The following is a 25,078-nucleotide window of genomic DNA, read 5'->3' on the forward strand; positions in this document are numbered from 1 at the left end:
TGATAAATAATGATCTAAAGTTATTAACAAAAATCTATGCTAATAAAATCACTCAGTTTATGGAACACTACATCCACACAGACCAAGTGGGATTCGTGCTGAGACGTGGGATGGCGTGGGACCCAGACAGTGAATGTTACTTTCTCTAGTCCTGGTCCTATCTCCTTGATGTACTACAGCACTGAAATTTCCTTCGTTTACTACACACCCTATATTAGAATCACATGGCCATCATAACTATTAGTGGCTATAAATCCAATCCAGTTACAGTACAAACAGGCACTCGACAGGGTTTTCCGCTATCACCCTTACTATTTGAAATCGCTATTGAAATATTGGCTATTGCAATACGACAGAACCCTGACACATTAGGTGTACAGAGGTGCTGGCATAGAACACAAATGCACATTATTTGTGGATGATCTTTTGTTATTTTCGACTTCAACAATCACCACTCTCCTTGATCTTCTACAACTTTTATAAGACTTAGGTTCAATATCTGGTTTCTGCATTTATCCATCTAAACAGAAGCCCTTAATGTCAATCTTCCAGACCAGATTTTAGTATCACTCCAGGATTTCTACCCTTTCATCTGGCAACCCAGGCCTGCCCTACTTAGGTATGAAACTCACATCAGAGATCACTTCCCTATATCAAGCTAACTACACTCCATTAGTCACATCTCTGAAGGAGGAAATGAAGTTGTTGGCTATCCATGAAGTTTGTGGATAGGTAGGATAGCAGTGGTTAAAATTAATCTATTGCCCAGAGTATTATATTTTTTCCACACACTGCCCATTTCTTTTCCCTCCTCACAACTGAAGAAAATCCAGTCTAGAATCTTTAAATTAATTTGAGGACCTGGGGGTTGCAGGGCATCCAGGGTATTATGCCAATAAATCCTCAAGGGGTTTGGGCATACCTCACGCCACAATGCAACAGAGCGGCTCAATTAGCTCAACTGTTCCAAATATATGCATCTTCCTACAATCCTGACTGGGTCAGGATAGAATCAAAAGCAGGGTCCCCCCAACCCATAGATGCCCTCATGTGGCTGCCTTCCAAACACAGCAGAGCAATACTGTGCCCTATCCTCTCCTATTCCCTTTGTATCTGGCACATGACATGCAATTTATCCTCACTTAAGTCTAATCATATAACAGTCATTCCCATTTTTAATAATCCTTTGTTCCAACTGGGATTTACCCGCAACCCTTCTCATGGTGGACCAATAAGGGATTATATTGAATCAATCATTTGTTGGACCACAAATGTGTTATAAACACAGATTTTCAAACATTTCATCTACCACACTCAGAGGTGTTTCACTTACATCAAATACTAAATTTTGTCTGTAGCCTCAAAAGTCGCACAGACGATGAAAATGATGATTGCCAAGGCTTGGAAGAACTCAGTGGTTCAAGTGACTGCCACCAAGAACAAACTCTCATAGATTATGATCCGAAAGAAATTAGCCAGCATCCATTTAGATAAACAATCAAAATTTTAGAAGATCTGGGGACCTTGACATCGATATCTACAATGTACAGACTAATACAGTAAGGGTGGCGGGACTTGGGGCCCAGTCCTGAAGGAGGGTCTACCAATGGGGACACACCTTTTCTGCTCTATATGCTTCTGCTCTTCCTCTCTTTCTTCTTTATTCCTCCCCCCCCTTTTATCTTCCCTATCTTTTCCTCTGAGTTTTCTTTTGACGGGTGGCATCTTTGGTTTACAGAAGTCATAACACTCTTTCTTGTTTACTTTGTGGTGCTGTTATCAAGAACATGGTTTATGCCCCATTCGAATGAATAGACTGTATGTAATGCTATGGGGCTGTGGAAATTGTAATTTGCATAACCTGAGGTCGTGTGACACTTTTATACATGCGGCTCATGTTGTATGTTGCCTTATTCATAACTATGTCTTCCTTGTATGTCTGTACTTTGTGCTTTTTCAAAGCAATAAAAATGATAGAAACAGAAAATATATGGTAGCTATGGTATGACATTCAATATAAAAAGATGCAAAGATTTTGAATCCATTTTGGATTTAAAGTTATTCTAAAGGCTTAAGGTTTTTTACCCTAATGCATTCTCTGCATTAAGGTAAAAAACCTTTTGTAATGAGGATCCCCCCAGCCCCCCTTAATACTTACCTGAGCCCAATCTCGAACCAGCACTGTGACTGCTAGCAGCATCTCTCTCTGATCGCTCATTCCTCACAGGGCAGATTGAAAGCAGTAGTAGCCATTGGCTCTTGCTACTGTCAATCAAATCCTGTGATAAGGCAGCCCAGGGTGGGGCTGAGCCACATATGTCTATAGATGCAGGCAGTAGGGCTTGGGATCAAGCCTGCACAAGTGCCCTCATGGGAAGCAGCATCCTATGGGGGCACATGCTGAAGAGGAGGAGTCAGAAGCGCTGGTGGGGGACCCCAGAAGAATAGGATCAGGGTTGTTCTGTGCAAAACCAAGTATACATCTAAGTAAACCATCTTTATTATTTAAAAAAAACATTTTATTTTCACTTTAATATTTATAGTTTACGGCAGACACTAGAAAAATGGTCTGAAAGCAGACTGAAAACTGCATAAAAATGCAAGAATTGTCTAAATAAGGAATTAAAAATGAATGAAAATCTGAACAGACAAGGACAAAAAGTGCAGTAGTATAACTCTTAGTTTTTTCCTGCTTTTAATGAAGATGCCCATGCACACATACTCTTTTAATGAAAGGTTGTATTCATTGTGGATGGAAGTCCTTGTCTTATTCAGACCTGCCAGCCTATGGTGATCTGCAGATAATCCTGCTAAGTGCATAAGGCTGATTACAGGGGTAAAGATCAAGTATAATCTGTGTACTGCATAATGTCAATCAGTAATATTCACTCAGGGCTGAAATACACTTTGCAATCAGGTGCGTTACCAAAATGCACATTATGTGTGTTAGAAAATTGCAATGCCATTAATTTTGAATGGGATCCCAATACATTAAGGCAACGCAGCTTGGATGCCTATATTACATTATATATTATATTATACTACCGTACATTGTGGCGTACTGCACTTGGAAACAAATTCCATAAATTGGTCTATTCCTATGCGTTGGCAACCAATTTTGATGATTAACTGGCCTCAATACAGCGCATGTTAACATATGACACAACGTGTGTTAACATGCGTGTGTAAGCAAGTTAGCTAGCCTGAAACTCGGTGGCTCTGTCTCAAAATAGTGAGGTAATAGGAAATTTTGTAATTGGGTGTTAGGTTCCCTTATAGACAAGGCCTTACTGTAATGATGTAATGGGTGGTGTTAATACCTATATTATACCTCCCAACTTTTTAAGATGTGAACGAGGGACACCCATTAGCAAAAGTATTTAGGCTTAGGTCACACCCCCTGCCACGCCCCCTTAAAAAAGAATTAAAGTCAAAAATGACTAATTAACCCACAAGTGCTTTTTTTTTACCACTACTGTTCCTTTATACTGGCTTTTGATGTTTACAAATGCAGCAATTTAGAACTTGGATGAAAGGTTTAGCACTGTGAAACACTTTTTGAAAGATAAATAATGCCTTTTATATACAGATCAGACCAAAATGAGGGACAAAGAAGGAGGAAAGAGGGACAGAGGGACTTTGTTTTAAATCAGGGACAGTCCCTCGAAATCAGGGACAGTTGGGAGCTATGCCTATATATATGTACCAAGTTGGGAGGAACCTAGTGCAGTTAGGGCATGGGAGCCAAACACCCCAGAGATCTGCAGATCTATTCAACTGTTTTAAAGGCCTTGGACAGTGCAGAAAGCCTCAGGTGAAATAGTTCAATACTCAGTACAGCCAGCTGTAGTTGTCCTGTCTCATGAAACAGAGTTTATGTGGACTAGGAACATGGTCTAACTGGACTGGGATCGAGATGCAAAGGGCCTTTTAGGCCAGGCTAATGTTCCCTGATGTAAGCACTAATGGGCCTAGGACTTCTAATGACATCTGGGAGAAGTGTATAGAATCCAGAGGTATCCCTACAGCAGTCCTTTAATGACCATGGGAGTGAGAGTAACTTCAGGGAGCGTACCCAGCTGGGTAGAACTATGGAGTGAGACACAGAAAGACAGTGTGTGTGTGTATGTATATATATATATATATATATATATATTTCATTATTTAGTGGTATACTATAGAAGGCACCTTGTTAATCTTACCTGACAGGGCAGGATGCCAAGGGAAAATAGCTTTTTAGTGATGTGCAATGTGCGGCATTCATAATTGATGGTCCGTCCACTATATGTGATTGGCGAAGTATGCCAAGAGACACCAGTTAGTATGTCTATGTGATGTAATGTGTCACTGTCATCTTGGGGAACAACAGTAAAGTGTGGAAACCATAAGTTTGTGTGGACATTCGTTGTGAACATAAAAGCTAAAGGCCGGGGGTTTCATGAGAAGGCCTATGGTAAGGTTAAGAACTACCAGCAGAGGGTTGTAGTCCTATCCAAGAAGAAGCAGGGTGGGAGCTTGAGTGATTTGACACCAACAGTCAGCCAATCAGAAGCCCCCTTAAATAAATCGATGTATCAGTAATTGGAGAAGTGTGAATGGACTATCTATGGGGAACTTGATGGTCTGCAACTAGGAAACTACAACTCACAGCTGTGCTATTAATTGCTGAATCTACTGGGAATTGGCTTCTGGCCTTATGCATACAGCTGTATAGAGACTGCAAAGTCCTCTAGTGTAAAGTTCCAGGTGCTTTCACATGTCTATGACACAGCAGATGTTGTGTACAGCCACCCATATAGGTGATTGGCTGTACATATTTGTATAAGCACTAGTGGCTTGTGTATCTGCATTTAACCACACATACAGCATATTTTCCCAAACATGAAAGAGGCATGTTGTAGGAAGTACACCATACACGTGTAGCACTACCCCCTTAGGGATTGCTGATGAATTGGGCCCCCTATAGTCCTGCACAGTCAGACATTTAGCATTTTCCACACAAGATTGCATCAAAGTCAGAAAAGCAGTCCTTGAGCTTTGGTTTTGTTATTTATTGAGGGGATTAGAAGGGAACCGATGAACTAGAACTATTCACAAGCTTCTATTCTGTAACACAGTCTCTGTTGGAGTGCTAGCCAGTATCTCCTAGTTGTACCACCCCAGACCTTAAATGAACTCCTCTTCACCCAGCAATCTGGAGACTTTTCCTGAGCAGGGGATCTTGCTCCTGTCCCTTTATATGGTGAACAATCACTAGTAGGGGGCTAATCTGGTTTCCCACCAGAGTGCTCCGTCCCCTATCTGCCCAGAGGGTGCAGGTGTACTCGCTCAGATCCTGTCCTGTACTGCTTGAGGGTTGGCCTCTGCTACCAGGCCTATCAGCTGGGCTGCTCCTTCCCTGCCATACAGGTGGTCCTTGCTCAGGGGGCCAGTGATTCCCGCGTTTTCCTCCTCTCCAGCTCCAGGCTCGCAGGCAGGCCCCATCCAAATAGTCTTCTTCCTCCACCCTCCACCAACTCACTACACCTCTCCTACCACCACACTCCTGCTATTGAGCAAGCTTCTACACTTTAAGGGTGTCCAGCCCCCGGCTAAGCCTTCTGTTGAGGATTGGCTAGGACCTCTCAAGAGTGCAACCAGCCACTCCTCAGATCTACCCACTGCCTCCAAGGCCCTCTTTCGAAAGCCTCAGAGTAGGGGGAAATTCCAGAGGGGCTGTCCTGCAGTCTCTCAGTCCTAACCACAATTTGACCCCTCTGACTATCACACCTGAGCTGCTAACCAGCTCCTGACTAACCATTGGGATCTAGCTCCCCTAGCTAAACTAGAAGGGTGTTACACATGTATGCACAGGTAAATGATTATGCACAAGCCATTGTGTTTACATGAGTCCAGTCGTGCACAGCCTTTTCTTGTAGCGGGAGCTGTACACAGCACCTGAAGTTCCCTGGGCGTGTGAACATGCCAGTGATTTTACACTAGAGGAATCTGTGGCCTCTAGATATCCATGTGCATGAAGCCAAAATGTTGTATTTGTCATTTAGTTTATCCTGGACACACAAAAAAGGATCTCTCCTAGATAGGCTCTATCACTTTTGCACATGTTCAAGTCATCTGGCTATTATGGAAACGTAAAATCAGGATGTGGTTTTTGCAGCAAATATTCCAAATTTATCCAAGGCAGATCCATTAGATGCAGAAATAGAAATGATAGCAACAACACTTGCAATTTCTCTCTGCTGTCCCTCAATTCCCCTCTTCTCCAAGGGATACAGAGCTAGATTGCAAAGCAAATAAATCAAGTTCTGTTAGTCAGTTTCTCTTGGAACTTCAGAACTACTCAGGAAAGGAATACTTTTGAACTAAGAATGATAATTCTGTTTGACACAAACATCAGCTTGGGTGAAAATTTAAGACACTTATCCGATACTCGGAATGCATTTTAACTAATACTATGCTAAACAGATTTTAAATATCTCCTATCCTGTGTGGTACCTTCTTTGTACCTTATGTTCTACTCTACATCCCCCCAGTTTTGAGCCCCTCCTTCTGAAATCATCATCCTTTTGGCTTACATATTTTGAATTTCACATTCCCTGCAATGCATAACCCCTCTTTGAAGGGTTTGTGAAAATGTCTTATAAACCATCTCATAATTATCAGAATCTCAGTAACCTGCAAGGGACAGAAATCTATTAGTGGGATATCTAGAAAAAATTCTTATTCTCATGGATTGAAACCGCTTTTTTAGGATTTTTAGATGACTGAAACCCCTGGGGCACATGTTGCTGTGCAGACTTATTGTATCTCTGAATAATTGTGAGTGAGTCAAAGGGATATGTTTTTATTCTCCTCCGATTACATTGCAAGAACCCCGGATGGGGGTTCGCTGCATGAGGCAGCCCTATTGAATGCAATAGGAAACTGCTGGCTCTTGCAGCTAATCAGATCCATTCATATGTAACAGTTCATGCAGCAATCACATGCAAGTTATCTGCCATGGACGCCTGGATCTATAGATCGACTTCTGCACAACCACCCCTTTTGAAAACATCCAATCGATCAGCTCCACCGCAACGTTCATCAATGTATTCTGATGGCAAGGAAGTCTCCCCGGTGTCAGAATACAAAGGCACAGTGAGAGGATTTCCCCATCCACACATTTGAGAATGAAGTAATTTGTTTTTCATTCATTCCGATGGTTGAACCAAAAAAAATTGGTCATCTATGGGCTACTTTAGTCTTAAAATCATTAAGAACCCTCTGAAATTTCCTTTGATTATCTTCCCTAGCTACTTTATCTACTCTACTAATCTTATCTTGCGCCAATTTAAACCGGCCATAGACGATTCTAATCTTGGTCGATTCAGCAGGGACCAGCCGAGGTCCGAACCATGTATGGACAGGCTAAATGTACCCAAGTTGATCGATTGATCAGCTTGGATACAACCAGCGTGTTGGACTTCACATGTGATTATTGCTAGCGACTATTGTAGCCACTAGCAGTAATTACTGTGTTCTCCCGGAAGGGATGGCTTCCCCCACGCCCTCCCCACTGGGAGTACACAACGGCTCCGTGCGAGGGATTCCCTCATCAACACTGTTTGTGTTGATGGGGTAATTGAGTGATTTCCTTCCTGCAACCACTCCATCCACTCCACCTATGGCCGGCTTTAGGGCATTGATGATATTCCTCCATTCCCCGACATGATAGCAGCTTCTCTTTTAAGATTTAACTTTTTGCCTCAAACTGTATTTGCTTCCTTTTTCTCATTCTATGCAGAGCCAGCAATTCTCTCCTACAGAAGTTGAAAAAGAGAAGACGTTTTGTAGCTTATCTAAGTCACTACTTTAGTTCTAATGAGTGCCAGGAAAATACCCCAGCATTTATATCAACACAAGTAACACAGATACTTTAATCCATTCCCTATGGAAAGGCAAAAGTTATTGTCTAAGAACAGGATAGGCGAAATGAAAGCTGTGGAACCACCCTGTTCTACTTACATAATTCCATCCCTGGTGTCAAGAAGGCTTCATAGGTGTTAATCCATCACTTTATATAGCTAAAGGTGTAAATTGCTGTCAAAGTGTATTATCTTCATGGATGTTCACAAATACATTAGCCAACTGAAGATTAAAAAGTATTTCTGATTAAGCTTAGTATCAAACACTAAAGCTAATCCCTTGCCACACCAACTAAATTACATTTCATCAGGTTTGAGGAATTGTTCCCTTTGTAGCACTGCAACTGGTAATAATTTTTTGGAAACGTTTAAAAGGTTTGTATTGGATTATATAACAGATGTCAAATTTGTTAAAATAAGCAATTCCCCATTTATAAAATCAGGAAAAGATACATCATAAAGGAGAAAAGATATATTTATATGTCCAGCAGACAAGGGGGGAGGGGTTGTTAATTTAGACAAAGAAGACTAGGGAAAATGAACAGTTCATTATCATATAATCCTACAACAGAAAAGTATAAAACAAAGAGATGCCGGTTCTTGTTGATAAACGCCACAAGAAGGGCAAGATATATCCTCTACTAGCAAAATCTCTGCTATCTGCCCTAAGTGCATAAGAGTTTGATATATCCCCCTGGAAGACCCAGGGGGTGAGTAGGTGAATTTTTTTCTGCAGGTGTTGGTAACACATAATAAATCTTACAACATAGACACTAAACATGTCATACAATTACTAAATTAGTTATAATATAATCAAGATTATACTGTATACTGTGCTCAACAGATGTGGCTTCATTTTATACAATAATTTCTCACACAAAGGGATTACAAGTGGTAATGAGTTTTTTAGGAAAGGATGTTTATATTCTACAGTTACAGCAGGAATTTGTTTTAGAATGCTTGAGATTCTCTTTACAGCACACTTTTTTATGGTTTAATGAGATGACTGTAACGGGTGGAAAATATACACCAAGTTTAGAAAATCTTTGCATGGCTTTTTGGGAGGACAGTGTAATTTCTGCAGGAACTCCACTGAAGCTGTTTTGGATAATAGATGACATTCTCTTCATCTGGTAAGAAGATGTGATCTCTTTTGCTTCGATTTCTTTATTCTCTGAAAAAAGTAAATAATTATATTAATAAATATTAAAAACAATAAATATGGAATAAACTTTTGCAAGCGTAAGGAGTCCATTAATGTTTGGGATTTATCTATTTTCTTAATTTGTACAAAAATAATTTTTCAAAGGGTCTGACAGAAATGATTTATTTCCCAATTTTAATTTTCGCCATGCATGGTGAATTAATGAAATACCATGCAGGCAACGCAGTAGATTTAGAACAAAATGAAAGACAAGGTCATATGATCATTGTTGCCCAAAAATATAAGGGTTATATAAAAATGTTGCTGAAATTAATGTTGACTCCTATTGTTGTGGATCCACCAAATAATAACTTCTTCAATGGAAAAGGGTTTTACAGATGTGACAGGTGTCTAGCCTGTAAACATCAAGGAACCCTGTCTAGTTAAAAACTGCTGAAATTTGTTTCCACAGTTAATGGAAGACCATTTAGTATAAATACATTTATTTCATGTAAAACTACTCCTGTCATGTATGTACTAGAATGTCAATGCGGGCTCCAATATATTGGTCATACAACCCAAACTTTTGAGACACACGGGGGAACATTTGTGTGATATTAAAAAGGTTCTTAAGACAAACAATTTGCATTGCATGTTTCGAAATATCATAATAAGGAACCAAGTGGTCTTAAGTTTCATAGTATTGATACCATAGATTAATCCTGGAAGGGACCTAATTTAACTAAGGGGATTTCACAGAATAAAACAAAGGGGACATATGTTCTGGATATGCTTGCCCCAAAAGTTTGAATATAAAATTGGATATAATCTGTTTCATTAGTAACTTTTAAGTGGACTGTTTTTTGTACATTATGTTTATTGTTATATATTTTCAAATGTTATTATTTTGCATCTGTGCAATTTGCTTGATATAAGTTTCAAACTCATATGTTGCATGTATCATATGTTTGTAACATGAGTTTCATACACCCCACATTATAATATTGAGAAATCTATTTTATAAAATATTTATATTATTTTTTAATATATATATATATTGAGATACATCCAGGTATACAAAGTTTGATGATGTCCTTCTTGAATATGTCATCATACATGAGGCTTCTATGCCATTAGGAAGCCTGCGGCAAGTGTTGTGAGCCAGGAGAATATTGAATTGCAATTATACATAGTGCTTATGTGAGTTCATATATGGTTTTAATATGCATTTTTTTTTTTAAAGAAAACAGAATTATGCTATGAGATTATCTTGTGTATTATACTTGCAAATGCAGCTTTTGCCAGAGCACGTGGAAGCAGATGAGGTTTTAAACCCATGTTGGTGGATATCGTTTGATGGATATTGATAAGCACTCTTGACCTTTTTATATTAAGAGGTTCAACTCTTTGGTGAGTTTGTTTTTCAGGTGGTGGAAGAACCCATAGATTGTTGCACTAAAGAGAAGCTCATTGCCTGCTGCAAATATGTTTTTGTAATACATTGTACCCTATAGTGAATGCATTGTGTGACAATGATCCCTATAAAAAGACTGTGTTATATGTAGAAATGTTTTTGAAAGTTTTGCATTTAACAGGGTGGTGATTTAAGGGAATTATAAATGTATGTGTATGTGCCTATTTATTAGCAAACAGTATTTTGCATTTTGTTTTCTTTTCTTGTTTCTGTTTATGTGCAGAATGGATAGATATATCTGAGCATTGTTTTTATGTGACTGTTTTCTTAATCACAGTCCATCATCAGCACCTCTTCTGGGAGTGGAGACCATTTGTCCACCACTTCATTCTTTTCCTGCACAACAATCATGACATTGTCATAAGGCTGCCGTTTTCAGGATCCTGACCCCAGAGAGCCAATAGAAGATTACACATAATCCAGGCAGTGACAAGGGCACTCAAAAAATAACCCTCCCACTGTATATGAACCCAACAGAGGTTCCAAGAAAAAAAAAAAAAAAAAACTTTTTTTTACATTTAAACTTCGTTCAGTAAATAATCCATAATGAAGAACTGTCATTACACTTGTTAAATTGTTCTGCGCCCCCCCCCCCATAGAAAAAAAGTACTATGTACTTTCTCCCATGTTGCTTGGTGATTCATAAGTCTAGTTATGAGGTCCGATCCATCTACCTTTCCCCCAACAACAGCTAGGAAGGCCATATATTCATCATAATGGCAGGTTGTCTTGGCTTACAGCACTTTCTCCAGACAAGATGTGGCAAGAGGAATGCAGAGGAACAGGAGACTGATACACTCCCTCTCCCTCTGCATTTCTCTGGTCTAGGGAAAGTGCTCTGAGCTGAGACAAGCTGCTGTTATGATGGATCAATCTCCTTGATAACTGTTGTTGGGGAAGGGGGGTGGGTTAGATCTAATAATTATACTTAGGAAATATTGTTCTTCTTTAACCAGTACAGTACTGCCCTCTAGCAGAAATACTGCTACAGGGTGGCACGGGTGCGCAAAATCACATATATATATGTGATCTTGTAGCTCCGGGTGCGCGTGCACCCTACCCGCGCTGCCATTCGTGGCCTCGGCTGTCAATTACCTGGTCCTGACCGGTGATTACTAGCCGGCACCTGGTGATCACCTAGTACCTCCGATGGGGAAGATACCTGTATGTAAACAATACAGCTTTTTACCCTGTCGGCTCCTGCACAGTGCTTTGTATGGCTCTGCTTAGTGTCGCATCTGCATAGCACAGCCATACAAAGCAGTGTGTCAGTGTTTCTTAGTACTTTTTAAAACTTGTTCTAGTAGGCAGTTACTTATATTTCAGCAGCCTGATTCTTCAGTACTTTTGCACATTTACTTTGTGATGCAATATAATATATGTTTACATTATATAACAACTCTCTTTATTGGATGTTTTTACAATGTATATAACTTGAATCTTTTAGCATTCAAATGAGCCAACTGAAGTTCATGTGATAAATCTGCTGTTATTATGTGATGTTCTAGATTTTGTGGTATATACCATATTTTTCGCTCCATAAGACGCACCTGACCATGCGTCTAGGTTTTAGAGGTGAAAGCAAGAAAAAAAACATTCTGAACCAATGCACTGCAGACACAGTACAGGAGATGACCAGAGACGGTGGACATAGTACAAGGGATGACCAGAGACTGCAGACGTAGTACAGGATATGACCAGAGACTGCGGACACAGTACAGGAGATGACCAGAGACTGCGGACACAGTACAGGAGATGACCAGAGACTGCGGACACAGTACAGGAAATGACCAGAGACTGCGGACACAGTACAGGAGATGACCAGAGACTGAAGACACAGTACAGGATATGACCAGAGACTGTGGACATAGTACAGGATATGACCAGAGACTGCGGACAGTACAGGGGATGACCAGAGACTGCAGACAGCACAGGGGATGACCAGAGACTGTAGACAGTACAGGGGATGACCAAGAGACTGCAGACAGTACATGGGATGACCAGAGACTGCAGACAGTACAGGGGATGACCAAGAGACTGCAGACAGAACAGGGGATGACCAAGAGACTGCAGACAGTACAGGGGATGACCAGAGACTGCAGGCAGTACAGGGGATGACCAAGAGTCTGTGGACCTTTGGGGAGGGAGGGGGAATGGGTACCTGAATTTGACAGGTACCTGCTCCCACTTCCACTGAGTTCTCCTCCCTTTAGTGTGGGCACCCGGCTGACAGCCGTGTGCCCACTGCGCATGCACGAGAAGCACTGCTCTTTGTGAATGGCCCGGCGTCTTCTGGGACCTGTCATGTGTCACAGCCCACACTAAAGATGCCGGGAAGACTGTACAGCGCTGGACTGAGGAACAGGTAAGGTCCTGTTGCAGAGAAGAGCTGAGCGGCCGGCCCGGTATTCTGACATGGTGACGACGGCGGAAATACCGGACCGGCCGCTCCATATTCGCTACATAAGACGCACTGACATTTTCCCCCATTTTTTTGGGGGAAAAAAGTGCGTCTTATGGAGCGAAAAATACGGTACTTGTAGCCCCAGACAGGATATTGTGCTAAATCTGTAGGTAAACAAGAGAACAGAACCTTTGCGAAGTGAAGGAGTGGGTTTGATGATTAAGTTGGCAGTGCGTTCACCCAGGACATGGCCTCTGTGAGCAGAGGGGATTCCCTTCTTGGGAAATCAACCAGTATATTGTGAAGCGCTGCACAAACTTATGCTATATAAATCCTGTATAATAATAATCCAATTAAAGTAATTAGAAAAGAGGAGAAGAGGAACTATTGCAGCCAGCATATAACATTAACCATAAGTATATAGATAAACTCCAGTATGGAAATAAAACAAGCCTATTATAGAAAAAGTTCAATAATAGTACATACATCCAATATATAAACAGGTTTTATCAGCAAACTGCCCAATAGAAGACCTGTTGGAATTGTGCACATATACCCAGGTGAATACGGTTAATAATAAAAATACCTCCAGATGAATGTTGCAGCAAAGTCCAATTGCAGGGGCTGTACTCATGTTTACCATCATAAAGACTGGGCCCCAACACTAGCCGCCTGAAGAACTAGGGCCAAAGACTGCTCACTCAAATAGCTGCTTCACAAGAACTGTGTCTGTTGTCCATAGTAAGAGGTACCTCTTTTAGGAGTTTTACATTTCATGGCTGCCATTCATATAGAGTGTACTCTTTAGTGGATATAACTTATTGTTTACAAAGGAGTTATCGCAATATTCATATAATTGCTGTTACTGTTTTCTAATGCAATTACATATTGTTGATTTTGTGGATTACGTTTACTTTAGCTGCATAGATCTCCATTCTATGCTACTACAGTCATGGCCAAACGTTTTGGGAATCACACAAATATAAATTTTCACAAAGTCTGCTGCTTCATAGTTTTTTGTCAGATGTTACTATGACATACTGAAGTATAATTACAAGCATTTCATAAGTGTCAAAGGCTTTTATTGACAATTACATTAAGTATAGAGTCTATATTTGCGGTTTTGACCGTTCTTTTTCAAGACCTCTGCAATTCACCGTGGCATGCTGTCAGTCAACTTCTGGGCCACATGCTGACTGATGGCAGCATATTCTTGCATAATCAATACTTGGAGTTTGTAAAAATTTGTGTTTTATTTTTTGTTCACCCGCCTCTTGAGAATTACCAACAGGTTCTCAAAGGGACTAAAGTCTGGGAGTTTCCTGGCTATGGACCTACAATTTTGATGTTTTGTTCCCCAAGCCTCCCTCCTAGATTGTAAGCTCGAAAGAGTAGGGCCCTCTTACCCCTTGTGTGCTGTTTGATGTTACTGTACTGTTTCATGTATTGTCCCCCCTCTATTGTACAGCGCTGAGCAAACCCTTTGGCGCTATATAAACTCGATAAATAAATAAATAAATAAATAATAAGCCACTTAGTTATCACTTTTTGCAAACTGTTCTTGGATAGTTGGGAGAAGTTGCTCTCGGAGAATGTTTTTGTGTCACTCTTTATTCATGGTTGTGTTCGTAGGCAAAATTATGAGTGAGCCCACTCCCTTGGCTGAGAAGCAACCCCACACATGAATGGTCTCTGGATACTTTACTGTTGGCACGACACAGGACTGATGGTAGCACTCACCTTTTCTTCTCCAGACAAGGTTTTTTCCAGATGCTTCAAACAATCAGAAAGGGGACTTATCAGAGGATAGGACTTTACCCCAGTCCTCAGCAGTCCAATCCCTGTGCCTTTTGCAGAATATCAGTCCGTCCATGATGTTTTTCCTGAAGAAGTGGCTTCTTTGTTGCCTTTCTTGACACCAGGCCATCCTCCAAAATTTTTCACCTCACTGTGCGTGCAGATGCACTCACATCTGCCTTCTGCAATTCCTGAGCAAGCTCTACACTGGTGGTGCCCTGATCCTACAGCTGAATCAACTGTCAGAGACGGTCCTTGCGCTTGCTGGACCTTCTTGGGAACCCTCAAGCCTTCTTCACAACAATTGAACCTCTCTCCTTGAAGTTCTTGATGATCCGATAAATGGTTGAATTAGGTGGAATCTTAGTGCAGCAATATCCCTGCTTGAGAATCCCTTTTTGTGCAAAGCAATGATTACTGCACATGTTTCCTTGCAGGTTACCATGATTAACAGAGGAAGAACAATCATTTCAAGCATCACCCTCCTTTTAAAGCTTCCAGTCTGTTATTCGAACTCAACCAGCATGACAGTGTGATCTCCAGCCTTGTCCTTGTCAATACTGACAGCTGTGTTAACAAGAGAATCACTGACATGATGTCAGCTGGTCCTTTTGTGGCAGGGCTGAAATGCAGTGGAATTATTTTTTTTGGACTAAGTTAATTTCATGGCAAAGAGGGATTTTACAATTAATTGGAGTTTATCTGATCACTCTTTATAACATTCTGGAGTATGTGCGAATTGCCATAATAAAAAATAAGGCAGCAGACTTTGTGAAATATAATATTTGTGTAATTCTCAAAACGTTTGGCCAGGCCTGTATAGCCTAGTGAACATATTGTCTAGTGAACTGTGACTGATCTCATCCTTATTACTTATACAGTATATGCGCATACTGCTTTTTACTGCAACCTGTGAAAATATATTGGGTTCATCTTCCACTAACCAGTCTGATGTTTGTTTTTAGATACTGAACCCTAATTGTGTGCAAGGTATCTATACTTGTGCTCCCAGTAGCAATGCAGTATCCATTTGCTTAACCTGGTGTTTTAGCTGTACTTACTTTTAGCTAAGCCAGACAATTTATCTGGAACATTAGTGTGTCAGATGTCATCTGAAGTCTGACAGATACTGCTCTGTCTTTAAACTGCTGAGATTACGCAAGGAGTGTTCAGAAACAAAGCCATGTGGTAGTTCACATTTCTCTTAACTACCAGGTTCTATTATTTAACATTGTTATGCAGTCTCATGTGTGAGATAAGACAGTTGGTACGGTTGTGGACTTCAAGGTAGCCCTGACCCCCTGGCACTCTAGATACGATATCAGGCTAATGCAAAGTAAGTAAATCTAAACATGGGAATGCAAATAATTTATAGGCAAGCCTGCATAGTTATACTATTTTAAAATGGATATTCAGATGTCTGCATAGGTCCAAGTGTTACTGGTTCTGAGCTGCCCTCGAGGCCAATGGCCGATTTAAAGTGTTACTAAACCCGGACCCTACATTCACTATATCTGGTCTCCCACAGTACACAGAACATGGAAATGCAATTATTTTAGTAAATATAAACTGCTAAATACCTCTTCTCATCAGCACTATATAGCAGTCTTGTGACTTCTATCAGTGTCCAGCTGAGCACTGGTTAATCTTGTAGGAGGAATTTTCATTCTGCTCTGACTGTCCTTTGAGGCTGCATGACCCCTGACCTTCTGTCTAGATAGTGCTGATTGGCCCTGTGCTGATCACATGCACCCTCACAGTGAAAAAAAACTCTCTGGCAATACAAACTAAATTGAGCATGTGCAGAGTGACTCCTAGAGCTCTGTACTATCAGTAGATGGATTGGGGACAGTAGGAGAAGGGGAGGATCAGAGAAGACAGGATCAAACAGCCTTTTTACACAATGCGGAGCATTAACCTCTTAGGTCCACAGTGAGTATAACTAGCATGCTTTACTGCATACACAGACTAATTTTACTGTTGTGAGTTTAGTAACACTTTAACTTAGTTTTCCATTATCCTCCTACACAATCCAAAATCATATTACAATTGTGTTAATTTGCAAGGGAATTCCTTCCCCCTTAATATGGTGTGTTACAACTTATATTCATACATGCCACTTCCCCTTTTTCACAATGCCTACATCCCCTTACCATGAACACATTTCTAAAAGAAAATTGAGGGGACTTTTTTGTACCACCGACACATTAGACTATATTTTTATTTTAAAAAGGGAAAAACTTTGCTGCTTCTATTTTGTCCATCAAACTTTAGAACAGCATGTTTAAAAAATGTTTGCTTTGCACAGAAACCCATCTACATTCTGGTATTAAGCCATTATTTCTCATTTTTTTTTTACTGAAATACATTTCAGCATCACATAAATATCAACCATTATGAAATATCTTAACAGTAATGATGAATGTTCTCTTTCTAGTCTCTCAGGGCATATACTGGACATTTTGACATGTTTCACAGAATTAAGTCTCCTTCCTCAAGGAAAGTGATTCATAGGGCTATATCACATATTAACAATATGCAGACTTACCACATACAAGCTACAGAAAATATGGTCTTGGCTTTCTGGCTGGTGACTCAAAACAGCAAAAATACAAATACCTGTCCAGTTGTTTCTTTACTAACTGCTGGCATTTTAAGTCCTGATGAAAAAGTATTTGTGAGCCCTAAAACATGCTGGATTTACTTTGTTGTCATGTACAGTAACAACCTACTGGAATATTAGTTTTCAGAGTGATCTGGGGAACCTCGAGGACACCCAATTTTCTAGAAAGCTGCCTTCTGAGTTCTAATCTCAAGCCCTATTCTTTTTCAAGCCTCTGGTCCAGCTCTCCACTAACAAGTTTTCTCCAACCTGGGATATGAATATAAAAAAAATATAATAACCTGAGATAGCCCAATCCTTCTTAAAAGGTACAGCAACAAGAAGCCAAGACTCTGGGAAACTGAAGAAGTGTTTAGCTGTTCCCCCAACCAGCTTTACAACAGCCAAAGCTTAGTATTGGCATTGATGTGCTTGTGGCCAGCACACATTTATTGATATGATCACTCAATTGATCCCTCATTGCAACTAAACTGGTTAAATTGGATAAAACTAAAGGTCATCTATTTAGTGAGTTTTTGACTGATTTTGACAAGTTGATCGGCCATGGTCAAATTTTGTCAATTGCTGCTGATAGATTGAATAACTATCTGCGTGTTTGTTGAAGAACCAATCACATATAATCGATCATATTTTCGCAAAGTATGAATCAAGTATGAATCAATAAAGTATTTGTTGCATTGTTCAATTTACAATTGATTTATCGTCTGTTTACAATTGCTTGTACCTAAATTAAACACAAATTGCAAAGGGAACCTTCAACTTTTGGTCAGTATGTATTGCAAATACAAAAGATCCTTCCTTAAACAAAAGGTGTCTACATGTCTCACTTCTGTTCCTTCCAGCCCACATTACCATATCCTGTCTATGTTTACTGCTTTGTATGTGCTGCAAGGGAACCTATGTTGTTAGGCTCACAGTTATTGTGGAAACAAAAGAACACAGCACCTCTAAGTGTAAACTGTGTGACAATATTTAATAAGAAGGTAAATGTAATAACTCACATCTTGGATAATAAAAACAGACTCATAGGGAACTGGTGCAAAACATCTGTCTGGTTGCCTGATGAAAGAGAGTGTCGGCCGACGCTGATCCCGCACATGCTCAGAAATGTGTCGCATCTCGATGATGTCAGATGCCCAACGTGACTAACTCCGGACATTTGGAGACCCAGCCAGGCTTCACCATCTATGCCTTACTTGATGCAGCACCTCCTGCTAGCCGACCAGCTCACATGGAAGAAAAATATATTTTAAATATATTTTAAAAATATGCTTCCCAAATATATTGACATATATTTGAAATAGTACATTTTGGCCGTATTCAATATATAAATATATATACATACATATATACAGTCAGGTCCATAAATATTGGGACATCGACACAATTCTAACATTTTTGGCTCTATACACCACCACAATGGATTTGAAATGAAACGAACAAGATGTGATTTAACTGCAGACTGTCAGCTTTAATTTGAGGGTATTTACATCCAAATCAGGTAAATGGTGTAGGAATTACAACAGTTTGCATATGTGCCTCCCACTTGTTAAGGGACCAAAAGTAATGGGACAATTGGCTTCTCAGCTGTTCCATGGCCAGGTGTGTGTTATTCCCTCATTATCCCAATTACAATGAGCAGATAAAAGGTCCAGACTTCATTTCAAGTGTGCTATTTGCATTTGGAATCTGTTGCTGTCAACTTTCAAGATGAGATCCAAAGAGCTGTCACTATCAGTGAAGCAAGCCATCATTAGGCTGAAAAAACAAAACAAACCCATCAGAGAGATAGCAAAAAGATTAGGCATGGCCAAAACAACTGTTTGGAACATTCTTAAAAAGAAGGAATGCACTGGTGAGCTCAGCAACACCAAAAGACCCGGAAGACCACGGAAAACAACTGTGGTGGATGACCGAAGAATTCTTTCCCTGGTGAAGAAAACACCTTTCACAACAGTTGGCCAGATCAAGAACACTCTCCAGGAGGTAGGTGTATGTGTGTCAAAGTCAACAATCAAGAGAAGACTTCACCAGAGTGAATACAGAGTGTTCACCACAAGATGTAAACCATTGGTGAGCCTCAAAAACAGGAAGGCCAGATTAGAGTTTGCCAAACGACATCTAAAAAAGCCTTCACAGTTCTGGAACAACATCCTATGCACAGATAAGACCAAGATCAACTTGTACCAGAGTAATGGGAAGAGAAGAGTATGGAGAAGGAAAGGAACTGCTCATGATCCTAAGCATACCACCTCATCAGTGAAGCATGGTGGTGGTAGTGTCATGGCGTGGGCATGTATGGCTGCCAATGGAACTGGTTCTCCTGTATTTATTGATGATGTGACTGCTGACAAAAGCAGCAGGATGAATTTTGAAGTGTTTCGGGCAATATTATCTGCTCATATTCAGCCAAATGCTTCAGAACTCATTGGACGCCACTTCACAGTGCAGATGGACAATGACCCAAAGCATACTGTAAAAGCAACCAAAGAGTTTTTTAAGGGAAAGAAGTGGAATGTTATGCAATGGCCAAGTCAATCACCTGACCTGAATCCGATTGAGCATGCATTTCACTTGCTGAAGACAAAACTGATGGGAAAATGCCCCAAGAACAAGCAGGAACTGAAGACAGTTCCTGGCAGAGCATCACCAGGGATGAAACCCAGCGTCTGGTGATGTCTATGCATTCCAGACTTCAGGCTGTAATTGACTGCAAAGGATTTGCAACCAAGTATTAAAAAGTGAAAGTTTGAGTTATGATTATTTTTCTGTCCCATTACTTTTGGTCCCTTAACAAGTGGGAGACACATATGCAAACTGTTGTAATTCCTACACCGTTCACCTGATTTGGATGTAAATACCCTCAAATTAAAGCGGACAGTCTGCAGTTAAATCACATCTTGTTCGTTTCATTTCAAATCCATTGTGGTGGTGTATAGAGCCAAAAATGTTAGAATTGTGTCGATGTCCCAATATTTATGGACCTGACTGTATATATATATATATATATATATATATATATACTGTATGTTGAAATGCGTTTTTTATATTTTACAAAATATATGAAAAATATTTTTAAAAATATTTATTTTTTTACCATATACAAAAGTCATATTAACATATGTTTTCACATATATTTGTAAGTGAATTCCAAAAATGGAGATTAAGTGTATTTTTAAAGGCATACAGTATATTTGAAAATGTATTTTTAAAAATATTTTTCATATATTCTGTAATATATAAAAAAAGCATTTCAACATACAGTATATATATATATATATATATATATATATATATATATATATATATTTATTGTTTTTTATTTTATGTGTTTAAAGATATTTTTAAATTTATTGAATACGCCCAAAATTGTAGTATTTCAAATATGTCAATATATTTAGGAAGAATATTTTAAAAATATATTTCAAATATATTTTTCTTCCATGTGGGAGGGTTCATTGCTCTCCAGATTATCCATTTACATCTGGCGACAGACGTTTTACACCACTTCCCTATGAGCCTGTTTTTATTATCCAAGATGTGAGTTGTTAAACTTATCTTCTTATTAAATATTGTCACACAGTTTACACTTAGAGGAGCTGTGTTCTTTTGTTTCTTCTACTGCAGGGTTCGCTTCGCTCCATCGCAGTCTGTCCTTAGTGCTTACTGGATTACCTCTGCACATATTGGAACTTCATTTGTCTACATATACATGGACTGCTGAACCATGCTTCTGTCAATCTCTTTTCACAGTTATTGTGGCACTACAGCTTCTAGAAAAAGTCTGCAGCATGCCTGTGTATGTTCTAACCCAGGGCAAACAGTCTGTATGCACTGTAATTGGTAATCCATCTCTATAAATTGCGTGGTTTTCAGCTTTGTGACTAAATTATTATTTCTCAAAAATGTAATTCCACCTTTGCAGTCAAATATATATTTATACATTCGTTTGTGTTACCATTCATACAGCATACCCCAAAAAAATAATTAAAAAAATATTTCTTACCTTTTCTAATTGTTTCTTTGGAGCATTTTTTTGTACATATGGCTCCATAGGCTGCTTTAGTTGTTCAGAATAGCTCACAACATGCACTTAGGGGACAGATGTAGGGACAGATTTGTTTAAAGGTGCATTAACTTACAATGTACCAACCAGGGGAGGACTGACCATTCAAGCGCTCGGGTACTGCTGGAGGGCCTGGGCTCAGTAGGGGCCCCCATGAGATGCCCCTGGTACCTTTCACTGGCTTTTTCATAGGCTTTTTTGGGTGTGGGCGAGGACACAAGGGCTCCATGATCCCCTATTGCCCAGGGGCCCCATGAGTTGTCAGTCCGCCCCTGGTACCAACCAAGCCTTGAGATCTTTAACCCTTCGGTAAGACAGAACATGTGCACATCTAGTTTACAACTGATAACTAAGATCTACCAACTGAGTACAGACTGTGTTAATTATGTTAAACATAATTCTCCAGCTGGAACTACACTGTATCTGAGCACCACAAACCAAAAATGCTTTTTAATTCATTTTTAATATTCAAAGCAAACTCCCCATCCATCCATATCTCCATGCTTTATTTTGCTGAGAAATCATTTTGAAAAACACCCCCTAGCATTTCTGATTGTGTCCATCTTGAGTAAGGGCAGATGATTCATGCATCATTTACTTCCCGAAATCTATCTACCCTTAGCTTAGGCATAGCCTGAGCTGAGAACCCTCCCGGATGACATAATTTGCCTAGGCATGAAAACCAGGAAGTAACTGAAGAGATGTAAAACAAAGTTTAAAACAAGTAAATATGATATACTCGCCTATCTATTTACTAATGCTAGTAGCATAAGGATTAAAAATAGTCAATGTTGATTGAGAGACTGAAGTTCCACTTTAACATTACATAGAAGGGGAAGATACATAGGATTTGTCAAGTAAAAAGGTAAGCAGCAGTGTTTAAATATTTGTTTAATGTTATGCTATGTGAATGGGAACATGTAACTGTATAAAGTAAGTGTTAGTCCAATTTGGCTGCAAATACTTGAAGGGTCTACCCACTTGATCAAGGCAATTGTAGCAAATTGTACATTTGACAAGATAACTTCTTGTTATAATGACTTCCTTCAATAATTTTGAAAGTTGCTAAGCACATCAAGTGTATTTCCACCTGTACACTATTATTGTGGAGCTGAGCAGAAAGTGTTAAATTCCCCTCCCCTTCATCCAATAGGAATGTGCAGCAAAAGAGAATTGTGTGAGGTTTAGTTCTGGACAAACTGAGCTGGTTTGGTGGGCTGGAAGGAGAGAATGGAAGATCCCAGGAAATGAGGCACAAAGGACAGGTTTTTTTCTGTTGCTTTTCCTTGGCAGAGGAGAAGTGTGGGGGTTGCTCAAAGGGAATGAACTCACATCAGGCTATTAGCAAACCGCTCACCACTGCACCTGAGAGGGAGAGATGCACATTGGCGGACATTCTGGGATATTGGAAAGTGACATGTATACTAATGGAGCCCGCTGCCTGAGCAAGGGGAAGGATGCTATAGACACCGATCAACTGTATTGCCCACAGTAAAGAGAAGGAAATCAACTGCTAATACAGGAGTTGGCGAGAAGTGAGAAGTGTTGCTGCAAATATCAAAGAGCCAGTGCCTTTATCAGTGCTTAAAGGGACCAGAGCTTGTGCCATTATCAGTGCTTAAAAGGACATTATCCTGAGCTCTCCAACATAAGAGTTGGGCCCCAACGAGCTGGTCAGCATAAGAGAGAGGGAGAGTACATTACAGATTGCTGGATTGTCAGGGTGACACAGCTCTGCTTAGTTAAGACTGCCCCAGTATAGGGTTTAGGAGGAGTTGCTTTCTAAACCCATTGTTTGTTTTTTACAGTGTATTTCTTTCTATTGTTCACCTATTTGCAATATATTTTTCTTGCATAATTTAACTGTTTGCTGTATTGTTGCTGTTGTTTCATATCTCTTTTGACATTGGAAACATCTTTCTGACAACTGCAACATCTACAGTAAATTTTCCCCACCCGGCCAGGCGTGTTAGAGTCCACGGTCCTGATATTTTGGCCATTTACTGGTACAGTATATGAAGTGCATACAGCAAGTAGTTGTTATATTGCTTGAAGAAGACCTTAATCCAATCACTAAAATCTCATATACACTTAAATATGATAATGTCATTTCAAAAACAGTTTTATTTAAATCTGCAGCTTTCATAAATGGAATACTTGGTGATCAGCAGCACTGAGATGCAAAAAAGGATGAAAGAAAATGTAAAACTATTTTATGAAAATGAAAAATGTAATTTGCCTTAGCTAACTAAATATCATCCAGTTATGGTGTAGAGCAAATATACTATGTATTATTAAGAGGAATCAACTTTCTTTTTGTCCTACACAGAACACACACTACTCTGACTTTGCAGACAAGCAAACGGGCTACTGTACAAACAATCTACTGGCCACACCTGTCTTATATGGAAAAGAGGTCCTAGCGGTTATAATGGCCGTCAACAAACAGAACGAACCAGCCTTTACCAAACAGGACGAAGAGGTAACAGTGTATAAACAACATACATTTCAACATGTTAATATGGCCTGCAAATGTAATTCTTGCGTACATTTTCCAGGTACTTACCAAATATCTGAATTTTGTATCCATGGTCCTTAAACAAAATCATATCAACTACCTTTACAACATCGAATTAAGAAAAAGTCAGGTAAGATCTTTATTATAAAAATCAAACTATGTATTAAAATGTAATAGCAGGGGTATGTTGCACTTTGCTGAATTGAAAAATACGTTTTCTCAAAATAGACTTCATAGTATTGAATGGACATCAGTGCTAGAAATCAAATTTTTAGATGTTCTTGGGACTGTGGGTTTAATTATCACTTTCAAATGTTTTATCTACATTCCTGAAGCTATGAAAAAGGTTTCTGAATCTTGACACTACTCTAGTGTTAATCATTTACAATAACACAACCAACCAATGGGACATGATGCACTTTTTTCGCTTTAAATTGGCCATAATCAAAGGCAGAGTGGAAGATGGTTAGGATGGTTTTCCATCAGAAAGCCTGAGAAAAAAGTCATAGGTGATTCCACCAATCTATGATGTTTGGATCTGAAACCTCAGTCTGTGTTTGGCTTATCCTTTATATAATTCTCGTAGTCATATTCAGCAGGACTTTGTAGAACCACCCTGTTATAATTACACAAAATGGTTTAAGTGTTCACAAAATAGGACCTTGTGTTAGAAAGTGTCTGAACCTGTGGGAAGTCCGCAAGTCCTGCATCAAATGAGGCTCTCTCTTTAACTCAGGTTGCAAGATTAAAGAGCCAGCCCAGGGAATGTGTAAAATGATCTTCCATTTGCTATTGAGAAATTATTTCAACTGTGCTCAGTTATAGTGTTTCCTCAACCTTTCAATAAGATTCACAAGGCAACCTTCTCAGGATCAACTGCTTGTGGCTGAGCAAATGCCAAACATAAAAAGAAGCCACAGCACAGATTAATACCCTTATGTTTGTTTTAAAGAATGAGTTCACCACTTAATTTATATAATATATTGCCCAAAGTATGGGAATGCCTGCCTTTACAAGCACATGAACTTTAATGGCAATCCCTAGTCCATAGGATTCAATACTGAGTTGGCCCACCCTCTCTCCTCCATGTCTTTATAGACCTTGCTTTGTGCACTGGTGCACAGTCATGTCAGAACAGGAAGGGGCCA

The 25,078-nt window shown here is 39.6% G+C and overlaps 1 protein-coding gene across 1 annotated transcript in view; it reads left to right on the forward strand.

Moving 5' to 3' along the window:
* The window catches only part of PDE6C (phosphodiesterase 6C), a 114,803-nt gene that overhangs the window by 11,896 nt on the left and 77,829 nt on the right, over window positions 1-25,078 (forward strand). Inside the window, exons 2-3 of the mRNA XM_089690233.1 lie at window positions 23,742-23,894; window positions 23,971-24,060. Coding sequence (XP_089546359.1) covers window positions 23,742-23,894; window positions 23,971-24,060 — 243 coding nt within the window. The remainder of the gene's footprint in view (window positions 1-23,741; window positions 23,895-23,970; window positions 24,061-25,078) is intronic.

Source organism: Staurois parvus, unplaced genomic scaffold (genome assembly GCF_062004578.1).
Source record: "Staurois parvus isolate SC_StPar_1 unplaced genomic scaffold, SC_StPar_1.0 ptg000525l, whole genome shotgun sequence".
NCBI classification, from domain to species: domain Eukaryota; kingdom Metazoa; phylum Chordata; class Amphibia; order Anura; family Ranidae; genus Staurois; species Staurois parvus.